The sequence below is a fragment of the Rhopalosiphum maidis genome, chromosome 2 (genome assembly GCF_003676215.2).
Source record: "Rhopalosiphum maidis isolate BTI-1 chromosome 2, ASM367621v3, whole genome shotgun sequence".
In the NCBI taxonomy this organism is placed as follows: domain Eukaryota; kingdom Metazoa; phylum Arthropoda; class Insecta; order Hemiptera; family Aphididae; genus Rhopalosiphum; species Rhopalosiphum maidis.
Genome location: NC_040878.1, coordinates 26,490,437 through 26,514,912, shown reverse-complemented (window position 1 = coordinate 26,514,912; position 24,476 = coordinate 26,490,437). Strand labels below are relative to the sequence as shown.

The 24,476-nt window shown below is 25.5% G+C and overlaps 1 protein-coding gene across 4 annotated transcripts in view; it reads right to left on the bottom strand.

Annotated features, from left to right (window-relative positions):
* The window catches only part of LOC113551068 (potassium voltage-gated channel subfamily KQT member 1), a 248,930-nt gene that overhangs the window by 9,009 nt on the left and 215,445 nt on the right, over positions 1–24,476 (bottom strand). For all 4 annotated transcript variants that reach the window (XM_026953097.1, XM_026953098.1, XM_026953099.1 and 1 more), the window contains 4 exons: positions 15,625–15,751; positions 7,808–7,983; positions 6,783–6,929; positions 5,904–6,014 (listed from right to left, as the gene is read on the bottom strand). In XM_026953097.1, the coding sequence (XP_026808898.1) occupies positions 5,904–6,014; positions 6,783–6,929; positions 7,808–7,983; positions 15,625–15,751 (561 nt within the window). The remainder of the gene's footprint in view (positions 1–5,903; positions 6,015–6,782; positions 6,930–7,807; positions 7,984–15,624; positions 15,752–24,476) is intronic.

The window sequence follows — 24,476 nt, the reverse complement described above, 5'->3', positions numbered from 1 at the left end:
TGATTTATAATAGAATTGTTAAACTGTTAAATGCATTAAAAGTTTTAAATTCATTTTTAAGCATAATAAAATATGAAGATTAGGTATTATTTTTTTTTCAATTTATACAAAGTAATAATTCATGTTTTGTAAACTTGCGTTATGAGAAAATAATGCTAATTCTTAATATAACTTAGGTAAGTATTATATACCACCGTTTATTTTTATTTTTAATTATGTGAGGGGAGGTATGATTTGAAGTAATTATAAGTCGTAAATTTCTACACTAAATAGATTTTATTTCTACTTTTTTTTAGCCTACAGAAGTATTCAAATAAGTATACCTAGGTATGGCATGAATACTCGTATAGTGTAAACGTCAACATATAGTACTTTTGTCCATTATACTTATATTTTCAAATTGTATATATTTATCATAATTGTATACGATAAATAAGTTTTTATTTGCATACGAATTTATTATAAATATTACAAAAACATATCATTTTTATAATATATGTTTTTTATTTTAAGTTGGTCGATATATTTTTTTAAAGTTTCATTTATAGGTATATACCTAGTTAAATATTTTTGTTTGCTTGTCTAAATAACATCAACTGTTGAAACTATACTCCTAAGTATTACAAGTTACTACATATTATATTAAATATTTTCTATTCATAGGGATAGGAGTAACAAATAATGAAAAAATGAATCGAGTTTTTTTTATCGATTTTATATGAATACGCGTGCATGTGCCAACACCTCGCATTGAATTCGGCAAGTAAATTTTCCTCATATTTTGCTATTTATATTTTACCGAGAACTCATTTTTCCGTTATTCTGAGACTAGCATGATTAATTTTAAGTAAGAAATTTTTGAGTTTTCAATATTCAATGACTTATGTTATGAATTATGATCAATATTGGTTCTTTGATATATGTTTTAGATTGCATAGGAATTACTTCTATCATGCATAAAACCATATTTGAGTAATCGAACCAGTTTGATGGTTTCATTGATAGTTAGTTTGGTTTTGGTCGCTTTATTACGGCTCCTTGTATTTCATAAGGTAGTCATTCTTAAATATCATTTAAAGCAATCATTCTCAATACCTTTTCTCATCAGTATTTATCATATTTATAAACATTATTTATTCTGTTACTTCTCATTGACGGTCTTTTTTTTATTTGCCGACGATACAAAAATATTTAACATTATTTTGAAAATCAAACAAGGATTATGTTATTTTTAAAGAAGTTCTAAACAAAATTAGTAAATTGTGTTGGGTTGTCGATTATCTCTCAACATAAAGAAGTGTAAGATTGTTTTGATTAATCAGATACGTGAGTTTTTCGAGTATGATTAGTGTATCAATAAATTTCCACTGGGCCACATATTTTATTTTAAAGAATCAGGGTTTCTACATGTGTCTTTTTTTTAAAATAAAAATTAATTTAATAGAATATATTTTGAAAACACTAGTGTGTTAGTGTGTACATTTATTTTAAGTATTATCTACTTTACGGACATACGGTATAAAATAACCTAACTTTATATGAGATTTTGCAAAATTATAAATAAGATGGGCAAGTGGGAATAATGATTAATATTTAATTATTATAATAGTGTTTTAATGAATTAATAATTAAAAATATAAAATTAAATATTCCTTTTGGTGCCGAGGAGTTATTGAAATATTTTGAAGAAATCTACGTGAATGGAACTATAATATACGTCGAATACATAAATAAAACACTCTAGGTTTAACCTTTTGACGTTTCCAGTAATATTTCTTCTGGAAAATTGAATGTCCGCCATACAACACTTGATAATAATGAAAAATATACTTTAATTTAAGAAACTTATAATAAAATATTGATATTATAGGTATACAATTTTTTATTCATAAATATTATTATTGACATTGTAATACAATTTTATTATGACTAAAAAAATGGATTATTTTTTATACATAGACTGACATTTAAATTTCGCGAATATGTGTAGTAGGTATAAGGTAGGTGTTTTTCGGGGTTGTTTTTTCACGTGATTATTTTTTTGGGTTTTTTTTTTCAAAGACTGAATTTCCGGGGTATTTTTATTATGAGAATCTTACTATACTTACATATTACAAACTTTATTTTATCTTATTATATTAAATTATTTTCACGATGGATTTTTTTATAACAATAAATGTTTAATTTTTAACTATTAATTGAATGTGTATGGTTTTGAATTATCGATCTTATAAATTACCATTTTTAATTATAGAAAAAATCTGTGTGGTATTGAACGGTTTAAAATATGAGTTTATAAATGGTAATTATGCGGTTTTGATTTTTTAAATGACGCTCAACATTTGAGAGGAAATATGTTAGGTATACGCTTTGTATGGGAATTGGTTTCTCTTTCAGAGAAACTCAGTAGCTATCTAAATACCCAAATAGTTTCAGGTAACATTATGTTATTTTTTATTTATTGTTGAATAAAGCCAACTTGTCGAGCAATGCACCTTTTACAAGAATGATATAAGACTAAAAGGTTTTTTATTAGTATACGTAGGTCGTAGACTACAAATATTGTTTATTTAATTTCTTTTTTTTCTTTTGTTAATAAGCTTTATAATCTATATTATAATATTATAATCATTATTAAAAGCTATTTAGCATTTAAAACGCAAACATTAAAATAAATTAAAATATCCGAGAAAACGTATGAATGGATTTTCTTGAAATTGTTCTACAGTTTATATTATATAAAAGATGTTAGTAATTTCTTAACGTTTTACAGATTTACTAATGAAAAAATAAATTCCATCAAACTAAATGAGCCTCAGAAGTTTGTTCGTTTGTAATAATTATAATTATATCTCGCACTATACGGCTTAACCAACCGACGACTTTTCGACAAAAAAATAATAATCGTTATTTCGTTTAACTATCAGGAATCCGACACGGCAGTGTAAACAATATAAACTATTACCTAAACGATATCGCTTCTGTCTATTATACATATTATATGGTTGATTCCTTAAAATAATCATCTACAGCGCGATGTGGAATCACTAGAGTGCTAAGATAACCAGGGTAAGATTAACGTATTCATTTTGGCGGAGAGACGCGTAAAAATTTGACCCACTGATCGCGGCCGAGTCTCGCAAATAGACTAAACTATAAATTATATATTATATGCATATTATTATGTTATACGATGTAGGTACCGGTGGACGGAGGGACAATGTTTTAAATAATATAATATCGTCACGACGTGAGCGAGGTTAATTTCCTGCAGAATATTTACGCGGGCCTGGCGCGAGGGTTAACTATTTCATAAACATATATGTGCGCGTATAGGTGCGTACACCTATATTGTGTATAATATGCAGAAATCCATAAAGTGTTTTATCTATAATGACATGTACAGCGGATTTAAATCGTCCTTATCGTGGTACACATGGCGTAATACGATAATATAATATATACATAAACCTATATATTATATAACTATATTACTATTACGAAATGATTAATTGATTATAAATCGCGATATAAACACGCGGTGTATTATATAGCTTTATAACATTAGTATGTATCACTAATCATATGGCGTAAAACATTATTATTATTATTATTTTTACTATATTATACCGAGAACGACTAATCGCACAAGCTTCACTTAGATTTTACCAATTTTAGTCAATTAATTAATCATAATAATATTATGATCATACTTATTGCGATAGATAAATTCGTGACCGTGGCGTGTTTAAGAAGAGCGTGAGGCTTGGTTTTTTTTTTTAAATTTATTTATGATATCTATACAAATATATTAATATTGTCAAGTACGTATAAAATAAAATTAAAATTTAATTTTACTGTAATTAAAAATGACTAGGAGTTGATTAATGTGGGGCGTGGAAGAGAAATACTCATCCGTATCAATGAGTTGGATTAAAAAAAATTAAACCGTCCCCTAGTCGAGCTTTAGATCAAGCCACTGATTTACTATTATAGCCTGTGGTGCACGATATCTGTTATGGCTAGGTATCTAGTGTCTAATTGAAATGTGGTTTTCATTACTTTGCTGACAAAGGTCATACGGTATCGCTATTTGCCGGATATTACATGTTGCTCGAGTACAATGCTATAATATATAGGAACATAAACTATAATACCTATATTATATACACCACACCTCCTAGAAAACATAATAATATGAGATGTTATATATTCATCAACTAGATTAATATATTATATTTTAAAGAGTGATTGTAAATTACACCGATTGTACCTTTTTTGGGGTGGGGGATAATCCATTTGAGCAAAATAACCTTGTTTGACAAATTTTCAAAGATATTATTTAAAAGAGATAAAATTAATGGGAGATAAGAAAAACTTGTTTAATAAATAAATTATTAATATCTGTTTAAAAATGTACACTGACAAATGAAGTGTTTTTTCATAAGACAGTATAAATAAATATCAACAATTTTTAATCAATCCTGTATTTAATGTCAGAATCCTTAAGTATCTATAAAATTACTTAGTATTTTACTCTCTTATTTGCAGACGTTATGTGAAGTCATTTATTTACACACATTCGTTTACACCATGATAATATATGTGATTTTATATGTGTAAATCTTGAATGAAAATGTTCTATTTGCCCAAATGATATCCCGAAATTCATCCTAATGTTTAAGTTTATTTTTCAAATCAAACAAACAAAACTCCCTCTTTTTCTATTTGAACTCTATTTGTACGATTTTTTTCTTGTAAAATAACATTAGACGATTTTAACTTCTCTATATTAACGTTAAATACGTGTTACAGTTGAGTTCCGTGTACACAACTTAAGTGGTCCTATAAATAACCTAACATACTTAGTCAAAATTACATTTTATTCTACAGACTTAGAGGTGTCATAAACTCATAACATAATATGTCAAACAATTATAGTTAGATTGTAAGTTTCTAAAAAATTGGATTCAATTACAACTGAGCGGTATAATTCCTGAATTTACATGTAAATATTTTATAAAGTCGAAAGCTATTATATTAATGATAGACTGCAATTCAAATGATTTATCATAATACTATATCATTAAATTAAATTAAAGAATAAAACAAATGATCAGTGAAAAACATACTCTTATTTGTTTTTAATTAAAATTTATTATTTTGGAAAAAGAAAATATTTTATTTTATCACAAAGCGAGATAACATTAAAACATTTTATGCGTTATACATCTAGTACATTATGCATGGTATAATATATAGGTATCTACAACCTACTGTAAATTTAATCAATATTATTAATAGTGTAATTGACATTATGCGCGTGCCGTAAACATAAAATGTTAAGCAATTTCATTTCATTAAATACTCTCCTAGTAAAAATGCTTAAAGTTCACAAAAAAAAAAAAAATGACGTTTCGCGTTTTTTCATGATATAAAGAGTTGAGATAGAAAATTCAGTTCGTTATTCTTTTATTTCCATAAAAATATTTTAATTAAGCAAATTCCATTAGTTTCGTGGTACGGTCATTTCGGCCGAGCAAAGTATTTATATACACATAAGTCAAGTAGTTTTAATAATATTTCCTCCATTAACTATATGTTTTGTCAAATGCCATTAATTTAATTAGTATTTAATCTAAGACATTTCACTAAAGGCTATTCAGAAATGATTCAATTGTTTGCACTGACGAGGATAAAACCATAATGGACCTCTTTACTAACCCAGACAAATTGTATGGATAATAATTTCTTATTTATTCTAATTTAAAACATATATATTTTGATAACTTATAATAACAGGAATGTAATCCATTCAGCAGATTATTAAGATTGTTTGCACGCAACACAAATACACAAATAATATAATACATAATATTATAAATACTAATATATACACTTACAGCTGGCAAAGCGAAGAACGAAATCGCAAATACGCTGAAACACGAGGCTACGATCTTGCCGATCCACGTCTGAGGTACTGCGTCACCATAACCTATCGTCGTAACAGTGATCTAAAGATGACGAAAACAAATAAAAAGTTAATTTATTTTATGTTCATAAAGTATTATTGATATTTATATAGATAATTTATTAATTATTTAATGAAATTTAAAATCTTTTCGAAAAATGATTTAATTACTAGATATATCTTAAAAATCATATAATTTATATGAATTATTCATAACTTTAAAAGTTACATACATTTAGGTTTAGTGACTTGATACTTAAAATCAATATATTTTTATTAGAAACAAGAATTGGTTTTAAATTTATTTAATTTCAAGATATTGAACAGTCAGAAAGTGACTATAATCTCATACATTATTCTAACATATTATGAATGCTAGAACAATTTATTTTTATTATATAATAAATTTACAAAAAAATATAATTAATTATTTGGTGTCTTATAAAACTTAAATAGTTTCATTAAAAAACTCATACTTATATAAAAAAAATATATTCTTAGATTGACAAAAACCTAATGAAACTTGAAGAATATGTGTATGTTGGTTAGGTAGATACTTATTAAAAAAAATATTTTTCTCATTTATGGCATGACACATACCAGTGGTAAAAAGTTTTTTTTAATATTTAAACTTTGTCCATATAGTAAAATATATAGTGTGTACACTTTCAAATATGTACATTCTAAATACTATACATAATAAAATTGAGATTATTACTTAGTTATTTTTTATGACTATTATTTTAGACCAGAGAAAAATTCTAAAAACGTTAAATCGCCACTAAAAATGTGTATACAAACAGAAACTTACCACTCCCCACCAGAGTGCGTCGGCGTAACTGGAAAAATCATTTCTTGATTTTCCATCTTTACTGACCGCATCTTTTTCAGCGAGGTAAACAAAGTAGCTGCTAAATATTAAACCTAAAAATCCTATATACAATGTAGTGATGAGCTCCTGGAACACAATAATAATAATAATGATTTTAAAAAAATCCTCGCAATCAAAATAAATAGCGATCGCACTAGTGCTCTCGTTTGTATAATTGTACAACTAGCAAACGTTTCGAAAGTCAAGAGGGTGGAAACTCTGTCATGGTAGCGATTGAAAGTCAAAAAACTCAAACAAAACATGTTTTAATCGAGTCAAACCGAAAATTTGTGTTTCGAGATAGTTTCTCTTTACATGTCATTTACTAAATGTATATATACGTATACATTTATAATACAATAATAATTCACAATAATTATCTTCTATCAAATCGACTATAAGAAGAAGAAGAAGAAGAAGAAGAAGAACAACAACAACAACAACAATAACAATAGGCCGACCGAATCCCGCACCATCGTCAGTATATTATGATATAATATCATGTAGTTGTCAATTTTTCACACAGTTTTCCCTGTTCTCTCTGTCTATTATACACACAACAATATAATAAATATACCTATATACATATACAGCCGCAACCGATTCGCATAATGCTGCAGCTCGCGTGGTTCACATCAGAAAACATTTCGCTTTTGTTTGCCTTTAATTAAAGTTTTTTAATTAAAAACTTTCGGTTCCTAGCTATAACATTATAATTTGCAATAGAATGCCGCAGTCTCGATCTGCTTAGAAATTCTTTACGGACCTAGTAAATATATTATTATTCGATTCTCCTGAATATTATTAATATTATTTTGTGAGTTTTACCGTGTCTACAGACTATATTCTGACGTTTCCGCAAGTAACAACAACAACAACAACAACAATAATAACAATAATTAATAATACATTGATTTTCGATCGTTTTGCAAATATTGTTTAATTCAAATGTCCTCAAAACTCACTTGTCTATGAATAAATACAACTGAGCCGAGAAGCCGCCATGTACCACCTTGACGGTCCACATGGAGCATTCTCAATATTTGTAGAAACCGAATGCCTCTAATCGCTGATGTGGCAAACACCTGTCCATTGGAACCGATCGATAATACCACGATTGATGCCACGACAACGATTAAATCTGTGAAAAAAAAGTAGTTTTTTAATAATTTACAAAAATTTCAGTAGATACAATATAAATAATATGCATTTTAATAAACATCAAACATGGCCAGTTTAGTCTTAGCTTTGCTCGTAGAAGTGTTTAAACTGTTTAAAGTTAATTTTCTAAAAAACTATTTAATAAATTGTGAAATTATTCTAGTAATGTATTTTAAAAACAAATACATATTTAATATCATTTTTTCTTCAACTCCTCATACATGTTGTAGGTAAATACTAAACAACAACAAACTTAATAATTGTTAACGTCTGAATAATTCTTAGTGCATACCTATGTACATCAACTATATAATGAGATATATTATGTGTAAAGGTATGAAAGCTATATGAAGCTGAAAATTATGTATGTTTTTTTTTTCGTCATAATAAAGCATATTATAATTATAATATTAAGTCGCAGTATATATATATATATACTGTGCACATAATGCAAATATGCTGCACTTGTATTAACCATTGGTTAAATAATTACCAACATATGTAACCTATATATGTTGCTTTAGGTTAAATTCTATAAAACTCAATTAAAGGCAGACTGTGCATTATTTTTATTTTAACAATAAATTTCAAATTGTTTCATGTTTGAAATTATTACATAATAATACCATTATAAAGCTGCAGACTATACTGTACTAATATATGCGTTGACAGATATCGTTGATAACATTTAAATTAACGCTTGTTCGATGTACACAATAATGGACGACGGTCATACTACAATTTTTATTATATGAGCATGACACGAACGTCATAAACTGATCGTATTATACACTTATATAGGCTATTACTATATGCATTTATTATTTAAAAATATTTAGACGATTGTGTGACATATCATGATATGAGACCATGTAGAGATTTATACAGGGATAATGACTTTATTATATTATAACTAGATGTCTATAACTGTATAATATGTGCTAAGTTTATCGAATTCATACACACCCGCATATAGGTAATATAATCGAACAATCAGTGCCGTAGCCAGGAATTTTTTTCAGGTTTAATTATAATTTAAATGTTATTACTCTCACTCGTGCCTTGATATGTATATGTCTTATGGCTGGGGTCATTTTATAAATGTGTGCTATACGGAGAGCCCGAGAGCGTTATCACGTTGTCATAAACTATCATCTGCAAAAACTAAACCTGTTAGTTTTGGTTTAAGTTTTAAACCAGTTAGGTAAAAAAAAAAAAAAATACAAAAGTATTTTGGAATTGTTGTTAAATTATATTATTTACAATTTTCATAAGCAGTACATAAACTAGTTTTTACAATAAAATAATAATAATAAAAAAATATATATAAAATAATAAATAATTAAATAACTTAATAAAACAGTTTATTCACGTCAAATATAATTTTTAGTACACCGAATATAACATTATATGTTACGCCGTATATTTATTAAACGCAGCAGCAAACCAAACGTCGGAAAAACTTTTTTTGTCCGTTTCCAAAAAGATCCGCGTTTATTTTTAACGATTATTGGTGCCGCGTTATACGAATCGTCGGCCAAAATTTGTATTTCTATTTCAATAGGCACCTAATGGCACGCTTATCGAAATAATCGGCAATAAAACTGATCACCTCGCTGACGGACCGGTGACTTCAACGGAGCTCACCACATCCGACGGACCTTCGTTATGCGTATCATCATCAGAATGCTGTCGTAATGACGACGCGGAGGCCGGCGATTTAGCTTCTACGGCTAGCGCCGTATAATTTTGTAAAATCGATATTATTTGATGACTTTTACGTGTCATTATATTATAAACTACTATAATATTATAATAATATAATGCAATATGATAATTTTTATTTGTCAAGAGTGCGAGGCAGTAATAATTTTTGAGGACCACACCATAGGCAATTTTCTAGAATCGTTTTGAGAAAACCATTATATTGGAAGGCGTTAGATATTGATTGAGTCGATTACAGGATGATACCTTCGAGTGTTAATGTGCATATTGCGTAAAAGTGTGTGCGTTAAATAGATAATTATTATTTATTAGTATGGATAACTCGACCGCATAACTGAACCGACACACAATAATGAACTTTGCACACAAACAGTTCTTATCTTTCGCTAAAAATGTAGTCTTGTGTCAGTAAATCTAGTTGTATTCTTTGTTATAATACGACGTATAAAAATGACATAGACTTTTCCATGTTTTATAATTAGTTTTTTGAATTTCACATTATATCATATTATTATATTTATACAAACTTAAAATGTATGCAGATTATTTAAAAAAAAATGTAAAAACATTATTTTGGAAAGAAAAAAAAATTGGTCGATACTTATATCAAATTTCTCTCTAAAAAAAATTGTATTAATTGTATTAATTATGAGTTCACTGCAATAGTAAGTTTTACATGGTTCTAATATTGTACTAATATAATTAGAGATGTTTAAATATTGGGGAATTATTAGTTATTGAAAGTTACAATTTGTAATAGGTTAAAAATTATAAATTATTATAATAATCTGATTTTAAAATAACACAAATCATCATACGATCAAATTAAAAATAATAAAGCTTAAGATACGATTGTATGTATTTGCGATTTATCACAAATATATCAAAATAAGTACGTTAAAACCTATTTTCCATAATACTTTAATTTTAATTTCTCTTGAAACATCTTTTACATCGCCTATTTAGAATTATTTTAGTTCTGTTATTATTATACTAAAATGATTTACAGTAGTCATGTTTTTTCCTCCTTAAGTCATGACAGTCACGTTGCATTGCATTCGAATAAATGATAAATTGATAATATTAGGTGTACGAACTTTAGGATACGATCAATTACGTTCGATTGTTAATTATGTTAAGTCGTGTTTGTTATTTATTTGTCTAAGTATAACATCGTGTTCAAAATGCAAGGTGTCAATTACGCGAAATGAGACCAGTATTCAATGTGATACTTCTAAGCATACATTACATATGCTCATACGCAACGTCGCAACGTTCGAACATGAGCGCGTCATCTTTAAATTTTAATAAATCAATGGAAGTGGTATTTTACTATGAAAATTTTACCAAAAAACTTAAGTAAGACAGAGAAAAAGTAAACCTATCAAAAATTCAAAACTATATAGGTATTATATAACAAATAAAATGTATAACAGCGATGCAAATATTTACGAATATATGAACAGTGATTTACATACTAAAGCTACCACTAGATTAAATGAACTAATTAAAAATCAGATAAATTCTAATGAAACCCTTTTAATTCTAGTAAACCGGATATAAAAAAAGTTTAAAATAAAAAGACGGGATAATACCAAATCTAGAAAATATATATACTAATGAAAGTTCAACAGCTTACAACAAGGAGTTATTTTGGTAGATTTGATAAAAAGCAAAAGTACTTCGTTATCGATATACTTAAACAAGAAATGGCAGTATTTTTTGAAAAAAAAAATAAAATTGCTAATAATAAGTACCGATGATCTAAATTTTTTATAAAATCTATCTATACATCACTTTATATTAATATATTAGCCAACCATTGTCTTGTTAAAAAAATAATAATAAGTATAATTTATATACACATTTTTCTTTTTAAACAATCCGGAGTCTTTATAAATACAATGCATAATGTGTATGTATTTGATAATCAATAAATAATACATAATAGAATATAAATATATTATATGTATACATGAACATATTTGGAGTTATACCCCCATTAAGATAGCTCTTTTCCTTAGCCTAAGTCTCTTAAGTTAAGTTGTACGGCTTCGAGCGTTTTAGTCACCTAATATCTTACGAATTGTCGAGAAGTTTTTTTAGCTGTTGCGTTTGTGTGCAGCTCTAGTTTTTTTTCATGTTATTGGTAATTTTTTGATTTTATCTATGGGTGACATCTTCAAATCTCGGTAGATGAATTTCTATACTTTATTTTTGACGAATCGATATGTTGTGGTACGATTTTAACAACTTCAATTTTTATATTGGATTTGCTGGCATTACTCCAAAATAATTTTGGTTTAAGTCCAGATCGGCTTGATGATAGTTAAACAAAGAAAAAGTTTCTAGTATAGAATTTCTTTCAATTAGACGGTATAACTTTTCTTTGATTTGTATTATTTTTTTCTGGCGGACATTGTGTTTCTAATTTATCTGAGAATCATGGGCATACTTAAATATTTAGTTGAATATTTTCGTGAGATTTTTTGTGGTCTCACAAGGCCACAACAATTGTATATTTTCTGTTTTCGGTGGGTATAGTATAATTCACGTCCACCGACTTACTACTTTAATCGTGATTATCCAACGACTTGTCCATTTAAAGATACGGTTGATTGAGGTATAACACAAACATGAATATAAGCACTAGAATAGGTTTATTAGGATTTTTTTGGTTTATTCTCGCAATTTATATTTTTATAATATTCAATTATCATCATATTTCCATATTTACGAGAATATGGAAGAATATTTCAACCTCGTATTTAACAAAAATGATCTATTTTTTGTCCATTATTATATTATTCCTACAATTTAGATAAATATGAAAATGATCTTGGAAAGAAAACTTAATTTAAGTAGGATTATTTTTATTTTTTGAATTGATATAAATAAGTATACTTAGTAATAATTTTTCCTACAACTAAATCAAACAATTACATATAATGGTTTATAGAAAGATATTCAATAAAGATTAGTCATTAAATATTACAAAATCTTAATAAAGTTAAGAATTTTTAATAGAAATATTGACGCATTTTGCATAATATTAATTATATCATTAATAATTGTTTTTGATTTAATTTTTTAAAACTAGATTCACCTAACTTAAATAACAAATAATTTAAAATTTCAAACTATATTATATTCAAGACTATAAAATGTATAAATTAATTTGATAAAATAATCACTCTTATTATTAAATACAATTAACTGATTTAAACATTTGTTTTATGTTTAGTTTATAAATTAATTGTAAAAAAAGAAATTTAAACTTCATAGTTTAACAACACCACCTAAAATTGATATTACATTGTTTAAAAAAACCATCTTACGCAGAGATAGAGCCAAATAATAACAAAGGATCACTTATATATAGACTAATTAATTAAGAATTATATTGTAATAAATATTTTAATTTAATAAGCGAATATGGCTTTATTAGTCTCATTAATTATTTAACTGGATCAAAAGAAACATAAGGATAGTTTTTAGAGCATGTACTTTTAAAATATATTAAGTTAACAAAATATGTGAAAGCATTTGTTACTCATACCTTTTTAAAAGTAAATTTTTTGATCGTCACAAATATATTAAATAATATAAACAACCTTATCTTCAATAGAAACATCTATTAAATTTAAAAATTGTAAAACTAGTTGATCGTGCAAAATTATGATTTTCATTAAAAAATCTACGGTTGGTTATCAATAATAAGTGATTCTAATGTAAATATCTTGCAACAAAAAAATGTATAGATATTTTTTTAAGAAGGAGAAAATAACTGTATTTCAGAAAAAAAATCATCAAATGCCCAAAATACTAAGCCCTGAATAATAACTATATTTAATCGTTTATTGAAAATTGGAATAACGCGATAAAATAAGCTGAAAATCAATATTACAAATTTGAATTTGAAAAAGCCGAAAATAGTTCTAAACAAAATTGTCAAGTTTTTAAAAATAGAGACACACTATTTTACAACTAATTACTTAATTCATAATATTAATGTGCAATTGTTATTATTTGGATCTAGCAAAAGCATTTGATACCATAGATTATGAAATATTACTATATATAGAATTTCAACAAACTTGACGTTAAAAGATTCGTTTATAATTTATCAAGTTCATGTTTAACACATTGAAAATAATAAACGTTCTAATTAACAATAAATTAAGTAAAGAAACTTCAATAATAGGTATACGGTGTTCCTCAAATCTCAAGTGACTACTCCATCACACATACTCTTTAATATACAAACAAACCAAATAAACGATTTAAATACAAACGGTAAATTCGTTTGCTATACGAATAGTACTTTTTGCTGAAGGTCAGTTTTAGGATGAGCTATTTGCTAGTGTATAGACCGACTTAGGAAAAATCCAATAACGGCTATGTGAAAATAATTTGTTCCTTAACTTAATAAAATCTTAAATTGTATCACAGTATGAAATTAATTTTAAACAATTGAATATAACAGTGTTATGTACACGGGGATGTGTGTTTTAATAAAAAAATATGTACATTCAGTGGCGATACCAGGATTTATTTTCTGGGGAACAAATTTGAAAAAAATGTATTTCGTCAAGAGTTTGGTGATAGGTTGAAATAAAAATTAAGTTAGGTTTATGAGTGAAGCCGGAAGCATACTACTAGTGTCTCAGATTTAATTTAATAGGTAAATTGCATCCAGATTAGAAAATGTTAGAAATAGGTCGTATATAGCCTACTTGCGTCTTAGTATAAATTTTTTTTTTAAAGTCTAGTTGCTTTTAATATACCTGGTGGATGCTGGTTAACATGCATCCTTAAATTGTTTACATTACAAATTAAATTGTGTAACTTTCGTATAGTGCATATTGGAAAATAATTTAGGCTCACTTCAAATATTTAAATATACTTTACTTGTAACTCACAAGTCATAGTCTAATAATCATTAGACTATACACTACTCTAATAATAATCTAAACCACGCCGTAACTGTTATTTATATAAACAGTTGAGCAAAACGTAAGTACATCATGCTACAAGAGTAAAATATAGGCATATGCATAACAAATGTATAAGATTGTTGTGTTACTAATTGTTTTATTAATTCGATTTTAGATCTTTATTAATTGTAGTTTTATATAGATTTTTATTGTATTATTATATTAATTGTTAAGACGATTTTCTATAAAATATTAATACTGTATTATATCATGTATAAATATAGAAAAAAATATTTACTTATTTGTATTGATATTTTAGTTACGTGTATGAAAAAAAAGTATTACATTGTAATTATTTATAATAATTATTGTATTAACTTTTTACTGAATTTGTATTTCAAATCATGAGCCCTCACACGAACATGTTCAGTGGAGTCCATTATTCTATTGAAGAATAAATAAGCGTTTAAATGGCTATACGTTCACATCATATTTTTAAAGTCATATAATTAAATACAAATGTTATTACGATTTGAGAAATACAATAGGTAATTGGAATGCAAGCGCTTGCGGTTATTGAAGCGATAATCATTTAACAAATTCCCGATGATACAGTCATATTCACTATAGATACTTCGTGTAATATTATGCGAACGCATGTGTTCAGAGTTATATAAGTCGTAAGTACTCATAGTTTGATTTATATCTGTGTATAACATAATTTACGAAAATAGTTTATTTTAAGTGTAAATAACTAACATCCATATCATAATAATAATATGATACGGTATGTGAAGACCCAATTTTGTTTTTACCTGGAAAAATAATATTGGTCTAACTAAACGTTCAACAACATGTCAAGGTATTTCGAGTGTTATGTGATAAATCTTTTTAACCATAAGTATATAATTATACATTGCGTATGTAGTACTCCATAGAATATTAGAATGTTTTCTTACCGATGATGCATATGGGTTTCCGGACGAAACGGAACCTGCCGAAAGTGCCCATGTACTTGGATCTGCAGCCGGCCGACCATAATCGTATCATATACTCGACGCCGAAGAACACGACTAGGCAAATTTCCTGCATAACACAACGTAATTTGACAATTATTATTTATTTATTTACATAGGTGAAAATGGTGATAATGCAACCATTGTATATTGTATAATTGCATGGTATATCTTATAATAGTTGTACAAATATAATATTTATGTATTTGTAATAAAGGTAATTCAGGTACACAATAAATAGTATCTTGAAAATTGAAATTTATTGCCCTAATGCATGAAAGATAATTTGATGGTTATTATTCCCAAACATAATATACAATAATTAGATAGTTCAATATTAATATAGAATGTTAAGTGTGGTTCTTGTCTTTTAAATGTACCGCAGGATAGCACAATTTTTAATTTGTGCTATTCAGTGCTGTTAATGTTGAATGTATCGAAAAAGTTAAAACTGTTACATTATATAATTTTTACTATAATAAGGTATACAAAAAACTTAAGTATACAATAATTAAAAAAAAGTCATACATTTTTCTATACCATAGGTTGGTTTTTATTTTTTGTAAATTTTCATGTAAAGTAAAACAATGTAGTGAAAATAATGTGTCTGGATTTTGCGTCGTTGGAATTATCGATCCCATCAGGGTAATACCGTTCTAATTATAATAATATGCTGTTTTTTAATTTTATTTTTATACTATAAATATATATGATGTTTATACATAAAAACAAAAACGCGTTTTCTGATTAATTATCACTGTCGTTTAATATATTTATTTTGAATTATAAAACCTTGAAAACTATTTCTTAAACCATAATATTAGGTGTCCATATTAAAATAATTAGAACAGTATAATAATTGTTATTTATTATAGTTGTAACCTAAAATTTTTGAGCTCGGTGAACTACCACGAATGCTTGAGCGGTTAAAATTAACGATAACACTGCGTGTTTATTTATGACGAATTCAGATAATTGTCTATGTTATTACAACTCATTCGAGACCTATCTTATATCACCAAAGTTTACGATATAGCTGTTGGTATCACTACAGTAATAATAAATAATGTGAACTTTAAAACATGTGGTTGTCTCACTCGACTGTATAAATGTAGTAGGTACACAAATAAATTACCTTGGCACACATTATTGTAAAATATATTAAATATAATTTTGTCGTAAGAGTCATACATTTTTAATAAAAGGTTATTTTCGATCATTATTTTAATACAAGTACGTATGATAACCGAACAATTTTTTTCTCGTGGATCAGTTTCACCGTTATGAATTCCGCACATAATTATAAAATACAACACAATAATATACGTCAATCGAGATATTGAATGTCTAATGGCATGCAACAATACAAGTTGAGAATAATATATTTTTTTTTACATTTCAATAGTATTAAAAATACATATTTTTAACTCATCAATCGATGATGTGTGCGCTGTTAAATATTAATTATCGTCCGGTTACGATTGTAAAATATTTTCGTATTAAAGTTTTTTAGATAATTGAGTTTTGAAAATACATAATATTATTTTATATATAAGTATTTGTTTGATATATTTTGTATGTAATTCTGTCATACACTGGCTATTTTAACTGCAATACTTTAATATAATAATGGACTTACGTACGTTTGACATTAAACCTATATATTATACAAAGCACAAACTGAATATAATTTAATGTACTTGCTTCTCAAAGTTTAAAAAAGAAAGTTGTCATCGTATTTTTTGTGTTGATATCTAAACGTTGACTTATACACAAGTGTACACTTGATATAAACTTGAATACATTTAAAACAAATATATTAAAAAACATATTTAATATATAATAAAAAAAATTTTAAAATACCAACAAAACTCTCCTAGTACACTTTTATGTTGTATTCGTGTGTTGACTTTAGTTTTTTTTCATTACAAAACTATTTATGCATTGTTTAAAAATATGTATTTACCCGCAAAAAAATCTTTTTTAAAGAAATCTGGTCCAAAACATTTCTCATTTGATAAGTATTTAAAATGTATTTTTATAATTATTGGAGACTATATTTAAAAAGTTTTTAATTGAAGTGTTTTATTTCAAATATACAAGTGCGATGACATGTGTATAATATGACATATGTGTGTGTGTGTACAATATTGTAAGAATTGTGTGTCGTTGATCGTTAAGTACTAAATAATTTTCGAGCTGTTTGTATATTATATTATTGTGCTATTATCGTCAGCATATGATCATCAAAATATGCAAGTACCTACACGAAAGGCTTCTTTCAAACGCCAGTGAACCGTAAACCAATTTCTAGGCCATATGAATAACATTAAAGGCCACATACCATTATATATATTTACAACCAACGACACAAATAATATTTTCACGTGTTAGGTATATTTTTATTGTATTAAATTATTAATATTATATAAAGTATTTGAACTATTTTCTGGATATCTAACATCGAACGTTGAACGTTATGTTATATATATTACTTTTTTTTTCAAAATGTCAACTTTGTCAACTTGGTAGGTACATACAACTAACTATACAATTGTTGTACGCTGACGACGGATTATATTTTTTTCTATTGTCAAACTATTGTTAATGGTAACCTGCTATAGATTTAATTTATCCAAAATATGGTTAGTTTTTATATTAATTTCCTTTTACTCAGATATCGCATTGATTTCATAATAAACTATAAGTCGTAATACTGCAGTACTATAATATTATTTACGAACAAGATACTTTTGTACCTATATTTATACCTAAATGGCTTAAAAATGCATTCTTAATACAATTTTAATTTCTCAACTAGATATAAATGCATCATAATAATTACCACATATAAATAAATAATTGTTTGATATATTATTTGAATACTTTTTATTTTATACACTAAAGAAAATATTGTTTCAGTGATTTTATTTATAAAAAATATATATTCTTAATGTTTTATACGAATTACTAGAGGTGAAAAAATATATACTATAAAAGTAAAAAATCCAAACTGAGGTGTAAAAAAAATGCAATAATATAAACGATAGTACGATATAAACAAATATGTTTACATAAAAAATGTAAGTAGTAGATACCTATATTTAATATGCTAAAATTTAATATTTAATATAAATATAAGTATCCTTCTAAGTAAAATACAATTTATTTTGAGGTTAACCATTTATAATGGTATTATTTATGTGAATCATATATTTATATGCATATTGTTTATGTATTATACATTTATAACTTACATCAATATCTTATAACGATATTATTATGATATCTACTAATAATTGATTATCACGTGGTCGTGTGGCTTTTCCATTTATCGTTATTTTTGTATAAACCATAGAGTATAGATATTACTATTAATAATAACCTACCACGATAAAAATATATTAATTGAATAGGTATTATAACGATTCCATAAGTTTGAATATCACATTGAATAAAAGTTGTCATAATTTATTAATTAATAGCAATTTGTAGTTCGATTACAAATTATTTACAGTTTAATTCAGTTTAAATATTATATACTTATGTATTATGTCTTTATATTGTATCGGAAATGTTGACAATTCTTAATAAAGGAAGGAAATGATGTCATTTATTAGTACAGTAGGTACATGTTATCATTTCCTAATGAAATCAAGCAACGATACACATAACACAGTAATATTAAATATTTAGAAAAAGGAGGTAAATTATTAAAATATTATATAAAAAACATTGTTTAACACTTTAAAATATTTTAATTCAATTTTTGTATTTTAAGTATTACTTTCTTTTTACATAATTTATTCTAATAAGTAATTAATCATAAACTATTTTTTTATATTTTTTTTCATCAACTTTAATAATGAAATAATAATTTATTTTTATTTTTTCATGATAAGCTCCCGTGATATTTACTATTACAAATTCTAGCTCGTGTGTAACTGCAGTTCCACTCTAAATATCATGTTATTTTCTATTAGATGTTTTAATCATTTTTTGAGCTTATTTTTTAAGATTTTTTGCTGATGATTGGACGTGTATTAAGTATATTTTATTTTCGTCGACTGACTAAGCAAAAGTGTTAATTATAGTTATTATGAAATTTTAAATTATTTCTTTTTTTTTTATCAAGTTCTAAGTCACTAGTACACGGTTAGTTTTTTTCGGCTTTATAGTATTTTTTTGATTTTAAAATATATTCAATATTTTCACCAGATTACAACTAAATTGATGTTACACATAATGAGGTAAATAATCGAACATCGTCTCACAAGAGGTCGACTAATACCAATATTTAAATTATATTTCTATCTATTTTTTGTATTTAAACGAATTTAATGGAACGTGTTGTCGATAATAAGTAATGTAATACATAAATGTAATAATAATAAACATGAAGGAGAGGGAGGTTAAAGGTAAAAAAATTCTAAAAGTAAATTTTATGAAATAAAAAAACAAAACAAACAAAAAATTGTTTTTCATTTGCGATAAAATTTTTAAAATATTTCAATTATTTTTAAGCTATATTTATAAGCATGGGGAAACATTTTTTTTTCTAGAATTATCTATTAAAAATTATTTACTAAATAAAAGTGCTTAAATATATACTACAAAGCCCCTCATAAGTTGTTAATTTAACAGCTATTACCTAAATATTGAAAATCTTATATAATCATAACATTTTCTTATAAGTGTTTAAAGTCAGAATTTCAAAAATTCATAGAAATCGAGAGACTTAGCAAATTATTTTGTAGTTAGAAATTTATTAAAATGTTATTTTCATGCCTAAGATTTTAAAATTTAATACAAGATTCATACTGAAATCATCAAATATGAAAAATATATAAAGAAAATTATTTTTTTATAGACATATTAAGTTCAAATTATTTGGATGAAATTACTTATTTAACAATAAATAACGGTGTTAATTGTTTTTTTATAATTTAAAAATATTCGTGGAAACTATTGCGCATATAATGCTATAAGATATGTAATATGAATTTCATTATACGTAATAATATTTTTTTGATATTATCTATTTATATTATGAAAAACTATTTGTTCTGATTTACAGGTATTTACAGAAAGATGTTATTCAAATTTGAATTATATTAATTGATATAATAATGTAAAAATATGAGTTACTATAATAATTAAAAACTAATAAGTAATAATATAATAACTACTATATTTTCAGAAAAAAATATATTAGCCTACTTTATTATTAAAATTAATATAAATAATCTCAATAGCTATGTATATCAAGAAAACATATCATGAATATGAAATATACTTAGTGATATAGATTGATAGACCGTCTTGGGTCAGAATTGTTTTTTTATACAATGATATATCATTGAATTTAAATTTAGCACACCCATAATAATGATCCACTCGATATCTAGTATACAGCAGAGTAGTATTCAATTGATTACCTTTTTTTTACAAAAAATATAGTTAAAATTATTTTCATAGAAAAATTATTTTTTGAGAATCGACTGTTAAAAAGAAATCATATTATACATATGATATGTGGCTTGATTTCATAATTATTATTTCAGTTAATAATAAATTATCTTTAATACAAAATTTTATTGACATTATACTTTGAAATTCTCAAAAGATGCACGTAAATTTTTTAAGTATTTATTGATTATAATGGTCTAAATTTCAATGTTATAACTTATAACTTATAACTGGGAAAGTAAGAATCAAAATTATTGTTTTTCCAACAGAAATATTATGGCAATATTTTTGAAAAATATTCAATAACAAAATATTTAGTTATATAAATAAATTTAATTTGGTGTAAATATCTCGTATCTTATATTGTTATCATTATTGCAAGCGAACATTTGTATAATAAATGTTTGTAATATAATTCTGTTTTTCTGTTTTGTGGAATTTGAAAAAAAAATAATTATTTGTGGAAACAAAATAATTTGCATACAAATGTTATAATATCATCAAATATGAATATTTCTACAAGTAGAATACAGGGGTTTGGTTAGGTTACACGAATAACAATTTGTGCATACATAATTGAGCGAAAAGTACTTCGCAAAATCGTTTTCAGAACGACTGTATTTCAAATCACTGCAGTAGAACCTTATTCATTAAAAACATACTTTTTTTCAAAAAACATATTCATATAAAATATTTATTACTTAAAATTTTTATTTTATCTTATTTTATATTTGAGTCATGTATCAAATTAATTGTTACATTTATTTTATACTTGAAAAATTCATTCGTAGGGTGGTTCTTTTGTTTGGAATTTTTATAAATAAAATTATTTTTGTAGGTTAAAAAAATAAAATTAATAAATGCAAACAAAATGTGTTTAAATAGGCAGAACTTGTCGCGAACGACTTACCCTTTTGGAACACAATTGCGTACATCTGATATTTAATAAAGAAATCACTTAAATTATATGAATTTATGTGTACTAAATAAGTTTCAACGTTGTTAAATTTATTAGGAATATTAAGTTACATACAACTTTTAAGAATATTGTTCAATTTTAAATGTAATTCACATTTAACCATCATAAAATTTAGATACTGTTTAACTTATTATGCTATACTATTATATGGTTCAACTTAATCAACTAAGATTGATAAATTATTTTTATCCTGTTTTTTAAAAACTATTATTATGTGTTGATCATAAACTTTTGGATAATATATCGATATAGAATATGACTTATTTTCAACTTTTCGGATAAATGTTGAATATCTCTCAATACACGGAAATACTGTATTACATATGTTATAAATTAGGTATAATTGTTTAAAATTAAATGAGATAAATTTGACTTAATATAGATAAACAAAAATATAGATTATATGTAAATTACAAAATCTAAGGTAGTTAAAAAATTGGTTCGTAATATACATACAATTTGATTAAAATTTTTAAAGAGATAAATGTAATTTTTATTAACATAAAATTAATTTGATTGTTGTAATATGAAATTATGCAAACAATATTATTCAAACATCGAAATTTATTAATTATGTATATTAATATACATAAATCGATTCTTTGTCAAAATTAATAATACACTAATAATATGTATGACCTATTGTGTTAACCTATATAATATGAAAAGCTATCGATATATTATTACATGAGTATTTTATAGAGTTTGAATATTTAGCGATAAAATGCATAACCTACATATTATTTTGTATTATATTTTTATTATTAGAAAGTTATTATCATAATTAGTACTATTTACGTTTAATAAAAACACGAGCTTTATTTTTTTTTACGTATTTATAAAATTAAAACTTGGACGTAATATTTACTTAACATGGATATTGTACTAGTTCCATAAGTCCAGTGTTTGATTTAGCGGACGCCTTAGTAGTATAGTACCTCTTTTTCTAGGCTTGCGTTGGCTTTCTTTGTTTGGTAAGATATTATGTATATTATTTAATAACATTTTTGTGTCTATTAAGAGTGTGTGAAATAATGATGGTTGTAGCACCCTATTAAAATGATCTTTTATTTTATACTGCATAAGTCAACCTAGTTCATGTTGGATACATTTTAAACAAAATAATATTGTGTGAGTACTAGTTTTTATGTTAAATATTTTTAATCGAAAATATTTTCAATATACGCGTAGGAGTGTATAAGTGGCCGCATTAATCGGTTATCGATAAATAGCTGTGTTTAGTAAGGCAACGTGTATTTAAGTGGAGGAGTTAAAACATATTTTTTAGATCCACATTAGCTCTACAATTTATTTATACTTAGTATGTGTAACGATTATTTTACTGAAAGTATTAACTGAGCATAATAATACTATAACATATTTTATTTGCTATACATAGTACAAGAAAAGTTTTAAAAACGATAACAAAAGCTCCATGATTTGTAAGAAACCTTAACATACACAAAGACCTCAAAATTCCATACCTCCAAGTTCACATAAAACACTTGACTGTATGCTTCTTTAAATGCATCCACAAATCAAAAGGCTCAATGCACTACCACGTCAACATAGGACCAGCTCCACAATGCTGCCTATAACGTGGACGCCCGCATGACCTAATTGCTCAAGAAACTTTCTAATTTAATCTTAAGTCTCTAACTATTAGTTACTATCATTTAACTTAAATTTTTAACTTAATTCAGCTATCGCACTTAACAAACCAAAATATGTATTATTATTTCTAATATCTCTAGGTGTAGATAGCGCAAGCTAGGAATATCTTACTGTAATAATAATAATAATAAAAAAAATTGTCTTCTACATACCAAATGCACAGCATTAACTATTGGCTATTGGTATCAAAAGTACGTTAAATCCGATACGTCTTATACATTTATAATTTATTTATTATGTATTTATCATTATATGCTTAATGCTCATATTCACTCGTATGTTATACAAATCGCTCCCCCCAAAAAAAACATTCGAACTGTCTACTTTTTTTCTAAACCCTGTACGCAATTATCCTTACTTATGACTTATGACCTATAAATTATATTCTCCATGCACGATAAACGTTTAATATAATATATTATCATTAGTTCACACTATAGAAGTGTAGACTATGCAGTGGCGAGGTTAATGTGCGCGTGACATATTATATTTTGTATTTTCACAAATTGTTCACGTACCAACCCAAGTTGTTCAATATTAATCGAAGCTGAATTTAAATTGCAAGTGTTTAAAATTAAAATAAATACATATTATATTTTACACTAAGCTTTTTGCATACTATGTTAAAAAATGTATGTATCATAATCTTTGTGTGTATAATATGCAAACGTGG